We start from the raw sequence: 12,912 nt of genomic DNA, 5'->3' as shown, positions 1-12,912 counted from the left end.
GAAACATTCTCCTTGTCATAATGTAACATCCTCACACCTTCTGTCTTCCTCCCATCTTAGCACCAAGGAACGCGTGCTCCAGTGAGTAACCCCGTGTCTTGCCTGTGGTAGCTGGACCGGACAGCCTGAGAGACAGATTTCTCGGTTTATGGTGATCTGCTCCATCCTCCAGAGAGACAGGAGGTGAGGAGTGACAGACAGAGAGATCAGACAGGGGAGAGTGAGCCCGGAGGCTCCCACAGTTGTTCCGTGTGTGTGATTTAGTAACAGAGCAAAGAAAAGGCACATTGTTTCAGAGTGCCACAGCATGCAATGTGTTCTTTACGCAACTTTTAAAGTAGCGACCAATTGGACGTGTGTGTCTCCTTTAGTGTGGAACAGTGTTGCAGAATGAATTCCTGTTTCTCCTCTCAAAGGTGATGTCAGGCGGACTTTGTTTTTTGTCTCAACGGTTCCCATTATGTGTGTGGTGTGTGCGCGGACCACCGCATTCATTATTGTCCTACCATCAGAGCGGATGGATTCAAATGTGTTTGGAGAGCAGAGCGCGTCATGATCGCAAGCACAAAGACGAAAGTAGCTGAAGCAACGTTGTGCCGGTAAATGAATGCAGACCTCCTTACACTGAGCGCTGTTTTCATCGCTGGGGTCCCTTTCAAGTCCGTGCCTTCGCAGATTCCGGCAAGACTGCGGTGTCAGTCATTAGTGTCATCATATTCACGCTGTGTTTTCACTGACTCCAAAGGGTGAAACATTTCCCCATCCCCTCGCTTTAAAAAAAAAAAAAAAAAAAGCTTGACATAGATTTTTCTTGTTTTCCGCCTTTCCCGTTTTGTATGCCGTCTCATTTACTTTGCAGATGCCACTCGCTTGCGCTCACCTCTACCATACATACACAGGGAGGTGTTCTGGGTGTGCGCTGTATAACGAGAGTATTTCCAAATGTCCTTGCAGCAAGAATAAACTAACGTGTTTTTTATGTGCCTGAGTTGTGTGCCTGGTTAGGCCCTTGTGTGGAGGAATGGGTGTTGTATCTGTTGGAAAATTGGACCTTTTTAGTTGAACAGATTCCATGTCTAATTTAGAAAAGACTGATGAGCACTTGATACCTGGCATCGATGACCCCCCCCACACACAAACACACACACACACCCACATTAACTGAGGTGGGCTGCTTTATTGTAATCATAAATAATGAACTGCCTAGTGATAGACAAGCCTTAACTATAAGCAACAAAACTTTTCCTCACTTCCAGTTGTCCACTTTTCACCGGTGTGCACGGCTCCTCCAGTGCACTAACACACTGAGGTTGCCGCTTGCTAATAAAGGATCATTTGAGCAGTTACAGCTGATTGCCTCATGGAGGAATTACTTACACAGGGGGTCACAGGACAGGAGGAAGACTCTCTGTTTTTGTGACTCTTCTAAGTGTTTGTCACTGAAAAGTCGCAGGGTTCAGTCAAAAGGAGGGATATAAATTTTTTACCCATGTTCTTTAATATCTGCTGATACTGACTCCAATCTAGGATCATTTCCCCCTGCACAGTGCATACTTAGGCTGCAGTCAGCCACATTAAGAGTAGTAAGCACTTTAAACATGTTTGACTGCAGAACATCACTACTTGAAGAAAGAGAACCTGCATCACAGATTTATTTCCTCATATCTTTTATCGCACGTGGAGAGGAGTGTCAGTGTGCATCTGTAGTGCCCAGCCTTTCTTCATCTCCAGTTTGAACGAAATATAGTTTCAACTACCTTTTTAAGAGTCGAGGTTAACCTACGAAATACCATGGAGAACACAAGCAAAACAGCTGTAAAAATAAGAAGAATGTGACATGATATATAGGATCTGTGGCCTTTTTACGTGTCCCTGCCAGGAGCCCGTCTATGTTTCAGCTGACGCATTAGGTCTCATTTCATTCACTGAATATCCCAACTTTAGAAAAGATAATTTGTCAGCGTTGATCGATTCAGATCAACGCTGACAAATAACAATGACAAATTGTTAGTATTCCCCCGCATGCAGACAAGTAAAATAGAAGGAACAATAGAACAATTGGGTTCTTCAGTTTACCACACTTCTGTCTGCTACCGTAAATTGTCTCTCTCCTCTGAGGAAATTGTAACATATCTGGCCTCTGAGCCCGTCTCAAAGAAGGGAAGTTTTCAATTTCCCAATGTTGGTTGCTCTGAATCATTTACTGTTGCACACAATAGATCGTATTCCTTCATGAAGCATTAAATGGACGCCTGAACAGCACTAACAGTGATCACATTAAATGTTGTTTTTCTTATGTATTCTGCAGCATATCGGCGTATTTCAAGGAAACTCTCACCTGACTGACTCAGCTACCCCTGAGGCATGTTGTGTTAAAGAAACACCTATGCAGGTAATTGTTTTTTGTTTTGTCAGATTACTAGATTAGAGCATTCATTCCTCTTATCTTATTAACACTGGCCTCACAAACTTCTCTTATTACTCAGGTGGATCCTACACTAATGAATGTAGGGGATGGAGGCACGGTGAGCAGAGAGATCAGTGCTCCAAATAAAGCGTCTGCGAGTATGGTGGGAAATCCCCCCCAGACGCTACCCCCTGAGTTTAGAGGAGATGTTACCCTCAGTCAGCAAAACAAGACCACTCCAACAACAGACTGTAAGACAGCAAAAGCTTGCCTGGACACTAGCAATTACAACCACAGCCCTGAGCTTTGTCCACCTCAACAGCCCAGCAATGCACCAACGTCCGGCTCAGCCCTCACCAGCTCAGAGAAGAGAGCAGACAAAAGGGCAGAGGCCCCTAAACTCAAAGCTGATGGTGCCGGGGTCTTGCCCACTCCTCAGTGGTCAAGTGGCGTAAAAGTGAGCCGGGAGGACTCACTCAACCCCTGTCAAAGCAATGTGACATCCAGTAAGAAATCGCACCCGCAAACACAATCTGTGCAAAGTGCTCCACCTGGGTTTCAGTGCTCCACCATGTTTAAACCAGTCCAGCCTGTTGCCTTCCTCCCTTCCACTAATTTTTCCTCTCCACTTTGTAAAATCACTCTTCCACCAGCACTGGGTCAGATTGCAGCATTGAGAGAGGCCACAGCCAGTCAGTTTCAGAAAGAAACTCAGCCTCAAAGCTCAGGTGTCGGAGGTACACCTCTCATGCGGACCTATCCCTATCCGTTCTCTGTGGGCCGGAATCCAGCTTCAGAGAAAAAAGCAGGCGCGTCGACGTCAAAACTTAAATCTAACCATTCATCTACTAAGAATGCCAAATCTGTGGGAGAGCATAAATCTTTAGCCTCAGTGGTAGCCTCACCAGCTATTGCCCTACCATTGCAGCACCCGTCATTAACTTCTGCAGCACCCACTTGCTACACGCTGTCTCCCACTCCTGCCATTTGCTGTGGCTCTGCACTGGCCAGCATCACTTCTCAGAGCAGACTGCTGAACCATGTGGAGAAAAGCAACAGCGTGGACAAGACAACCATGGGCTCTCTTAAAATGACACCTCCCTGCGCTTCAGAGGACCATACAGCTTGTCCAGTCGAACCAAGAGACGTACCTCTTGATTTGTCTGCTAAATCAAAACGTCCAAAATGCATAAACGACCCTCCAGTTACAATGGTTGAGCCCCATAACAATGAGTCGAATCAGAGAGATTTTCTGAACTCAAAGAGGACTCATTCTACAGCTTATAGCCCTGCTGTGCAATACCCTGTCCTACCCAATACCCACAGAAACGGATCTCATCAAAAACAAATAAATAGACCTCAGAATCACCAGGTCCCCGAGCCCAAACCAACCTGGGGTAAGGGATCTTCACAAGACTCCATAAAAAACATCCCTGGCACTTATGTGGGTGTGGCTAGCCCCATACTGGCTTCTACTCTACGGGGCAAAGATGGAAAAGGGACTTTTGCAGATGAATTTCAGAGTTTTGCCAAGCAGGAGTTTATATCTATAATTGACCAAGGGGAACATCTGGCCTCAGGAGGAAAGAAGCCATCCTGTCTGATGAAGGGCAACCAACATGCTCACAGTGTCAAGCATGTTAAAAACACCAGCACAGCCATAACTAAGAACTGCCCCTCTAAAGGAGCCCTAACGACTGCCCTATCGAGCCCTGCCAATGCTCAGCTTCATCAGAAATCTGGACCCGGCAAAACAGCAATGCCATACTCTTCCACCGTTGTCAATCCCGCTTGGCAACAGCCGCCTCATCTACCGCACCAAGCATCATCTGTTCAGAGAAAAGTCACACACGGTTCTCCAAAGACCAAGGGCGCCACAGTGACTGAAGGATCTAAGTTTCAGAGCGCCCACCACAGCCCGTCCAATCCTGAGGATGATAAGTGGGAGAGAATGAAGTCTCCTCTCTCTAACCTTGCGTCCATTGTGAAGCAGCAAGTTCTCGAAACAACAGCGCTGACAGGCGAGGGTAATTCTCAAGGCTCACCTGTTGCATCAAGAAAAGCCGACGTTGTAAATCCACTCGCTGGGACCCAAGACAGCCAGTCTAAGCATACTTCTGCTTTTGAATACCCACCATACTGGTCTGTGGAAAAATGGGCTGGTGGGCCACCTCAAGGGGATTCACCTCAAGCTATGAAGAGACATGAGAAGGCGAACGCCACCGAGCCTTCGGAAAATAATACAGAGTTAAACACCAGTCAGGGAGAACACGTGGGACTACAAGCGAAGCAGGGCTCCTCAAAGCCTGCTGGCCAGTCCCATATCTTTGGGAGCAATGCATCAACAAATGGGAACAGGATGGAGAGCAAACTAGCCCAGGTGTTAGAGGGGGAGATATTGAAGAAAGAAAGTGGGGCGTCAGACAGTCCTCCCAGTGACAAATTAGAGGGCATGGTTGCGTCTATTCTTTCAGGCCAGTGTGCAGGGGGAGGCGACAAGTTTGAGAAGAAAACAAATGGAACCAAAGAGGAGTCGCCGACCAAAGCAAAAACTGCTGCCATCAAACAAAAGAAAACCAGCCCCAAGAAGCCAGCGAAGGAGAAGTCACGTACGGGCCCATCAAAGAAGACTCCAGGAAAGAAAAATAAAGACACAGAAAACACTCCGACCAAAGTATCTTGCCAAAAGAAGGTAACCTATCTGTGTGTGTGTATGTCTAAAATATCTTGTATATCTGTTCTTTTTATCCCCCTTTGGTTGAATTTTTGTGAAATCTTTAAGGCAGCAATCACCTTTTTAATATTTTCACTACTGAATTGACCATACAGAGCTTGCTTTCATGATAAAAATCTATGACTGATTATTTAACTTTCAAAGGCTTATTGTGAATCTGCAACATGCTCTCCATCACCATGAAAGCTTTGTGATCAATAGCATCCAATACAGCGTGCTCACTCTGTCCCCTGTGTATTTCAGCAGAAGAAACAATGTGCACCTGTGCTGGAGCAGAGTCTATCAGCGGGAAAACTTTCTCCGCCGAGTAAAGAGCCGATTCCAAGGGACAAGATCAGTCCCAATAAGGTTGAGCAACCAACCCGCAACAAACCAGGTAGTTTGTTTTCTTATAATCCTGTGGCATTTACTGCCCTGAGAAGTTCTCACAGTGTGGACGAATTTCTGATATTTATCACAAATGTAATGACGCTTTCAATTGTGTCAGACATGTAGCCTTTAATCAAGCTTACAGTTAGATTACTCTGGCATCTCTCAGCTTTAGTTAAGGAAATAAATAGCCTGCAGTCAGCCTCGATAGTTTGTATACTAAGCAGAAAATGTCACATTCATAGTGTCTGAATGGCATTTTTGGATGTCTCAGTCATACGTCTATGCGTAGAAGCCACAATAAAATGTGATTTAATCAGTTGCAGATAGCAGCAGCAGTCCTCCGAGTGTAGAGACTACAGTGTCTCTCAATAGCTCTGCTGTATCCAGTAAGGAGTCCGACGCTACAGAGAGCTCCTTTCCAAGACTGAGGAGAGGACGACGGCGAGCTGATGAGGCTCGACTGGACCTCTGGGGCTTTGCAACGCCTTCCCCTCCACCCCCACCAATGCCTCCTCCCCCAGCTACCCTGCCACCCTCTCTGACTCCCACCCAACCCGCCCGCCGTCCGAGAGGGAGGCCTCGCTCAAACCCCCTGCCAGAGCGAGGGTTCCAGGGCAAGGGCAAGGCGGCCAGTGCAGAGGGCGAGGCGCCCGCTCATAAGAAACGCAGGCGATGCCGCAGCAAAAAGTATCAGACTGGGGATTACATCACTGAGAAAGACAAGCTGGAAGATGGAGAGCACCTGGAAGAATCCGACTCCCGGAGACAGGACAGTGGAATTCCAGCAGGTGCGTAGTTTTTCTCAAGAGATCAGTGAAGTTTTCAATTAACTGTTTCCAGCAGTTAGTTACAGACATGATAGAAAACCTTGTATAAAGTGTGAATCTTTCTGCTGATTGAGAGAAATGTTTGATTAGGGCTGCAACCATTAGGCGATTAATCGATTTCATTGGCAATCAGCAGATAGATTAAATGATAATGAAAATGATTGTTAGTTGCACCTTTTTAATTTGCTTAGCAGCCTCACAAATAAGCCTGAATTGTTCTGTTTTAATACCGTCATACATTAATCCGTTTTTGGCTCCCAATCAGTGACAAAACATTGGCTATGCCGGCTTGTGATGGGCATTTGCCATTAATTCTGACGTTTCATTGACTAAGTGATTATTCATCCTAATAAAAAAATATCTAATGAATGAATCTGCACAATAGTTACTGGGTATTTAGGTTTACCCTAGATATTTTACCTAAAAACATTATTTTTATTAGCTTCTGAACAACACGGGTGCACAGAGGTTGTGATATTAGGTATCTATGAGTCCTGAGTGTGTTCATATAAATGAGCTGTGAGGAATTAAGGATAAATGATTCAGAAATGATCATAAGGAAGCTTAGCTGAGGGTTTCTGTAGTTAAAATGTATTAAATAGACATGGGGAAATGGGCATTTTATGAGGATGTATATTTTCATAAAAGGAACATTGGGAAAGAACATAATGAGACGAATAGAAAGGAGTACAGCTACAGTATACAGTTTATGATAACTGAACAAAATATTCAGATAAATTCAACATCTGACCAACACCAAAGATTATGAAGACAGCATATATATTCAATTTGAAGCTTATATTCCTCAGGAGCCAACTGTGTATCATGTCCACATCAGCAGGTCTACTGTTGATGTGTATACAATATATATCATAAGGTTCATGAGAATAGACAGAAAAATGGCAAATATGTGCACAGGATTGCAAAAAGCAGAGCAGACAGCAGTTACCCTGTTACAGCAGATAAGATGGCTAAGCCAAGGGCCATTGGTTCAAGAAGTACCATGCTGTCTGATGTCGGCACGAAACGGCATCTAAAACACTCCATGTTCCACGTTGGGCTCAGCAAATGAGCGAAAGCCTGAAGCTGATCGTACGATGGGCGATGTGGAAATATTGATATTGTTTGTAGGTCTTTCATCTGTTTGGTGCCACTCAGCACAACCTACAATCCAATTTGTCATTACAGATCCACAGGCAGATCAGTGTCCGAGTCCCATCGCCTCCAGTCCAGACCCTCCTCCACGGAGACCCTCGTTTACTCGCTCGGGGTCTGTCCGCTATCAGGAGAGCGAGGTATCTCCAGAGTGCAATGACAAGCCTTCAGGGAAGAGAAAGTTCAAAAGCAAGCACTTATGTGACAGCGATGAGCCGAAGGTAAGTGGCTTTCTGATGCTGCTCCTGAGCTTACAGTACATTTTAAACAATACAGGGTTGATAGAAGGTACAATGTGCCATAAATATATTAGCTTACAGTGCCCCCCTGTGGCTAAATAAATGCTGTGTTTGTCACTTTTATGATGGCAGCTGGTCTTATAAACCGCACAGGTCCTTGATAAGTGGAACCCTTTGCCTTAACATGGCAATTTATTACAAGAGATTCCATTTCACACGGTGCTCTGATCAATAAATCTGTATTTCAGATTAAGACCAAACGCAGCAGCTCAGGCAAGCGTGGTGCCTCACTTGCCCTGGATGATGATAGTGCCAATGTGAAAAGAACAGAAATCCCCCAACCCATTCCAAAAAGTTTGCCATCATCCCCGTCCAATAAGAAAGGCTCATCGGGAAGAAGTAGCGGTTCAGAGTCTCCACCCAAAAGGCCTGTTCCTCCAGAGGTTCGTCGGCTGATCGTCAATAAAAATGCCGGAGAGACCTTGCTGCAACGTGCTGCACGCTTGGGCTATCAGGTAAACTCCACCTGTTTACTTGTGTAGTATTGCCAACATGAACTGAACTCCAGTGAACCGTGTTGTCTGACTTCCCTCTACCCTGCAGGATGTAGTTCAGTACTGTCTTGAGAAGGACATCAGGGAGGTCAATCGGCGTGACAACGCCGGTTACACAGCTCTCCATGAGGCATCCTCTCGAGGCTGGACTCAGATTGTCCAGATGCTGCTGAAACACGGTGCTGACGTCAACTGTAGTGCCCAGGATGGAACGCGGTGAGGCTTGGTGGTGCACGGGTTATAGTCATAGGTCCAGTTAGTTGAATCATTGTAAAATTACTTCACATGTAAGTATTATCATGGGTGTAACATTATGAACACTGAGGCTGTGTCATGACCTTTGTAACAAAATAATCTCAACTTAAAGGACAATTTATTAGCTTTCTGGAGAGCCATCTGTTGCTAAGTGCTAAGATGTCAAGTGGTTGCATATAGTGGACATAAATATTGCATGTGTTTAATGCAAATAGTGTTGTTAAAAATATCATGAAAATGCAGTTATATAATATTACTGTAGTACATCCCACACATCTGATACCCCAAGTTTGTGAAAGAATTCAGGTGTGAGCTAAAGTCGTACAATCCCTGAAAGGCATTTGTGTGTTTTGTTTTCTTTCTTTAGGCCTCTTCATGATGCAGTAGCGAGTGATAACCTTCCAATAGTGTGGTTACTTCTGAACCACGGTGCAGACCCGACTCTAGCCACCTACTCTGGACACACACCAGTCAAACTGGCTCATAGCCCGAGCATGAAGACCTTCCTCACAGGTGGTTCATCCTTTTTATTACCCTCCTTCGCCATCAGTAGAACTAGTTTAGGATAAATAGACACATTTTCCACAAGTGTTAGAGTGCTGTTTTAAATTTGTTTCTCACATCATCCACAAACACTTCAGACTCAATAAACAACAAAGCACAAAGGCTATAATAAAGCTAATTGAAACGAGACATGAAAATAAATAATAAAACTTGTATTTGCCAACTTTACAGTCACTCAAGCAATGTGTCAACACATTAATGAGCTCTGTGCCCACTCCCACTGCATCACATTTGGCACAGTGAGCACTATACTATACACATTGCATGCAGCATATATGAGAAATACTCATACTGTCTCCTCTCAGGGCTTGACATTGACTGGTTAGAGACACTTATTTACAGACGTGTGACTCGGATTGTTTTGTTGTCTTAGAGCTGAGTCGGTTTGTCCAAAACTGGGAATGTTGTTCTAGTTGAACGGCTGCTGGACTTGAGTTGAGTTGAGTTGAGTTTGGGACACCTTCAAATGGTTTTATTTACAGCAAGAGCAGCGCAGTTAAAAGGTGAAGCTCACCTTGATGACGTGTTTGGAAGTTCGAGTTCACACAAGCTGATGCAAGCGCTGCAGCTCTTCATATGTCCAGTTCACTGTGACTTTCTTTTACCATTTCTCCTTTGCTTTGTTTAAAAAAATATGTGTTTAATTTTTATTTGCAAAGATCACGGCAATATTCTCACATTATTGAATCAAAATCAGTAAAACTTAAGTGTTCTCAGGCCATTTCAGTTTAAATAAAGCTTCCATGGAACATTAAAAAGCTTTTAATGATCTCTCAATTATTGGTTGTTAAGAAGGCCAGTGATTAATTAAGGAAAATCACAGATAAAGTGATTAATTACATATCTGGCATGACTCTCGTGTGAGAGAAATCCTCAAGCCAGTTTGTAGACGCTCTGTGCCGTTAGCTTTGTGCTTTATTTCAAGTCGTTGTCAATGCTGTTGACCAGTTTTTAGGATGTTTCTCCAGTTTGTTTCCTTGGCCAGTTTGTGGAGAGCTAGGGAACATCAGTCAACAGCTAACACTTCACTGACATTGGTGTTTCTTCCACAACAACTTGGCTGCAGTATCAGTGTTTACTGGAGTGTATTAGTCTCGCACATTTCATCTCAGGTAAATGGAGAGATGAGGGTTCGGTAGCTAATACAGCCGCACATGTACAGCTCTGATCTGTTTGCAGTGGAAGGCCGCCTCAAAACAGGCTGAATCCCAAACTGCAACTTTAGTTAATTTGTTGATGCTTAGTACTGCAAGGGGACAAGCGATATTGTCGATCCCTGTCTTCATATCTTCATACATTTACACATAATGTAATTAAGCAGTGGTGACATGTAAAATGTAACTCTGTTTTGTTTTTTCACAGAATATTTCACAGACCTGGAAGGCCGCAAGGAACAGGATCCCAGTTTACCCTGGGATTTCTACAGCAGCTCCCTGTTTGGTAAGAAACCTTGGAATGGTCTCCGTCTTTCTGTCTGCCGATCCATTGATCCATCAGATCTTCTGTTTCAGTTTGTAAACGCGGTGGTGAAAAGGTGGTTGGAGGCTCATTCCTCCTCTGGCCGTGAGGAAAACAAGTTGAGGCTTGTTGGAGCGATGACCAGGTTGCTGCAGGGAAATGTTTGCAGTTTGCAGGCTGGGCTCAGACTCAGCTGCCGGGACGTGGAGGGATGTTAGCCTTGTGTACCAGCATCAGTGTTGTGTTGTAAACAGCCACGGGGAGCCAGTTATCCAGCGGAGGGAGAACAGGATTAGAGTTGCATGGAAGAATTTGCGAGAAAGTGGACTGCAGCTTTCTGGACAGACTGCAGAAACAAAAACAAAAATATGACAACGTAAACTTTTATTTGTCTGATTTTTGTTTATAACAATTGTTGTTTCTTTTTCTTCCATTCGCTACTCTCATCCCAAAGCTAAACCTAAATAATTAAAACAATTACATTCAATTAGGTTTTTATTTTAATTTATTCTATCAGTATATCATCTCTCTGCTAATCTAGGTTTTTACTATTTATCTGCAGATATATTTATCATTAGTTTGTTCTACAACAGGTTTAAATCATTCAACTTGTATATTATCCACCATTTTTCTGTTTAAATATAGATTTTTCCAAGGAAGATGATGACAATCACTACCATTGGGTTTACACATTTTAATCTGTATGCCAGTTCTGCCTGTATGTTACATTCTTTCCTCCCTCACAACTTTTACATTTATACAATATATGAATTACGGCCCTGGTGCCAATCTTTTTTTTGCATATATTTCTGTAAAATATGTCATCATAAATCTGAGTGACTGGAGATATTGAGGATTATTTATCTGGTTTTAGACCCCATTGTGCCATTTGTACAGGTTAACAGACGCATTGATTTCCCATCACAGAAAACATGAAGCAAAGTATCTGTTTCATTGTGTGCAAGTAGATTCATTGAGTTACACTCTGCTTACTGTCTATCACCTTACATTTAAATGGAAAAAAGGCTACTGGTAAATAATCCTCTGAAATATGTGGCCATGTGTCTCTGTGTAGGGTGTAATTAACTTCAAGCTGCGGCTGACATCATAAAGTTTGTATTCCTTTAACTGATCACAGCGTCAGATCACAGTCAGTCACGTGTGTGAGTAGACCGTCCACTAGAGGGCGTCCAAACCCTTTGTGTCGAAGCAGCTCAGTGTGTCCCCTCATCTTCTTCTCACCTCGATGAATCTCTCTTCACAGAGACTGACCAGGAGCCGTGCTGGGACTTCTTGCTGTCCGAGCAGAATCAGGAGCTGGAGGAGGACACAGTAGGGAAGACTGAGCCGGACTCGGACAAAGATTGCCTTTTGTTTGAGTTCTCCTCCGAGCCTCTCTTACCCTGCTATCATGTTCAGGTGTCATTAACCCAGGGGTGAGTTCACAGAGATTAATATTGTTGGCAAGAATGACAAGAAAGTGGTGGAAACCTCTGCCAAGGCTGCGCAGTCCTCTGAAAAATCTGATATTATGTGTAGTAAGTCACATGCTCGACTACTGTTGTTGTACGTTTGGCGTCATATTTACAGCTTGTGAATGTAACTCAGGCTACATTCACACTGCAGGCAAAAGGCCCAAATCTAAATTCTTTGCACATATGTGACTCAGATCAGCAGTGCAAACAGCACAAATCATTTCTATTCTGGGTTGGGCCACTTTCATATGTGGTCCAAATCAAACACAGGTCCGATCTTTTGAAGTGTGAACGGTCATATCGGAGTTCATGTGACCTTTATGTCGCTCTAGAACAACCTTCACACTGAAATCTGATATGTGCCACATTTAAAAAAATAATGTGAGCAGCCGAATGAATACAACAAAACACAACACGCAGTTCACCCACGATTTGTTTCTTTATAGCAGGTGGGCCGGGTGTGGAGGCGGCTGGTTGTTACAGACGTAGCTTATCAAAACCATCCAAACCAGTGTAGTACCAAATGACATCAGCACCAGCCGGTGTGTTCACTGCTGTTCACGCTTTACTTTACCTGCTTTACCTGGTCCACGCTCTTAAAATAGACCTCGTCTGAGCCAGAGAACATCTCTCTCTGTCTTTGTCTCTCTCTCTCACTCACTAACTCCTAGAGTTATAATTAGACCTTATCTGGTGACATCCAGTACGACCCGATCCTTATATTAACCTAAATATGTATGTGACACATTCAAATAACAGGTATAGCCCTTTATAATCTATAGAGAAGACTTTCCATTCTGTTGGAGTCGCGGCTGTACAGTGGCGTTACAGAGTGATGCAATATTTGGGAGAGTACTGACAGGCCCGCAGAG

At 44.0% G+C, this 12,912-nt stretch overlaps 1 protein-coding gene across 2 annotated transcripts in view; it reads left to right on the top strand.

The window, feature by feature from the left end:
• Positions 1–12,912, top strand: part of bcorl1 (BCL6 corepressor-like 1) — a 17,414-nt gene that overhangs the window by 823 nt on the left and 3,679 nt on the right. Inside the window, exons 2-11 of one of the 2 annotated variants that reach the window (XM_035669377.1) lie at positions 2,309–2,392; positions 2,487–5,099; positions 5,388–5,517; positions 5,831–6,301; positions 7,529–7,716; positions 7,983–8,249; positions 8,338–8,504; positions 8,911–9,056; positions 10,470–10,547; positions 11,830–12,001. In XM_035669377.1, the coding sequence (XP_035525270.1) occupies positions 2,387–2,392; positions 2,487–5,099; positions 5,388–5,517; positions 5,831–6,301; positions 7,529–7,716; positions 7,983–8,249; positions 8,338–8,504; positions 8,911–9,056; positions 10,470–10,547; positions 11,830–12,001 (4,238 nt within the window). In that variant the 5' untranslated portion in view covers positions 2,309–2,386. Of the gene's footprint in view, positions 1–2,308; positions 2,393–2,486; positions 5,100–5,384; positions 5,518–5,830; positions 6,302–7,528; positions 7,717–7,982; positions 8,250–8,337; positions 8,505–8,910; positions 9,057–10,469; positions 10,548–11,829; positions 12,002–12,912 lie in introns of both variants that reach the window. The other variant, XM_035669376.1, reaches the window with a different exon arrangement.

This window comes from Morone saxatilis, unplaced genomic scaffold, assembly GCF_004916995.1.
Source record: "Morone saxatilis isolate NCDOM2014 unplaced genomic scaffold, NCSU_SB_2.0 Contig22, whole genome shotgun sequence".
NCBI classification, from domain to species: domain Eukaryota; kingdom Metazoa; phylum Chordata; class Actinopteri; family Moronidae; genus Morone; species Morone saxatilis.
The sequence above is the reverse complement of the archived record's forward strand: the minus strand, read 5'-3'. Positions and strand labels throughout refer to the sequence as shown.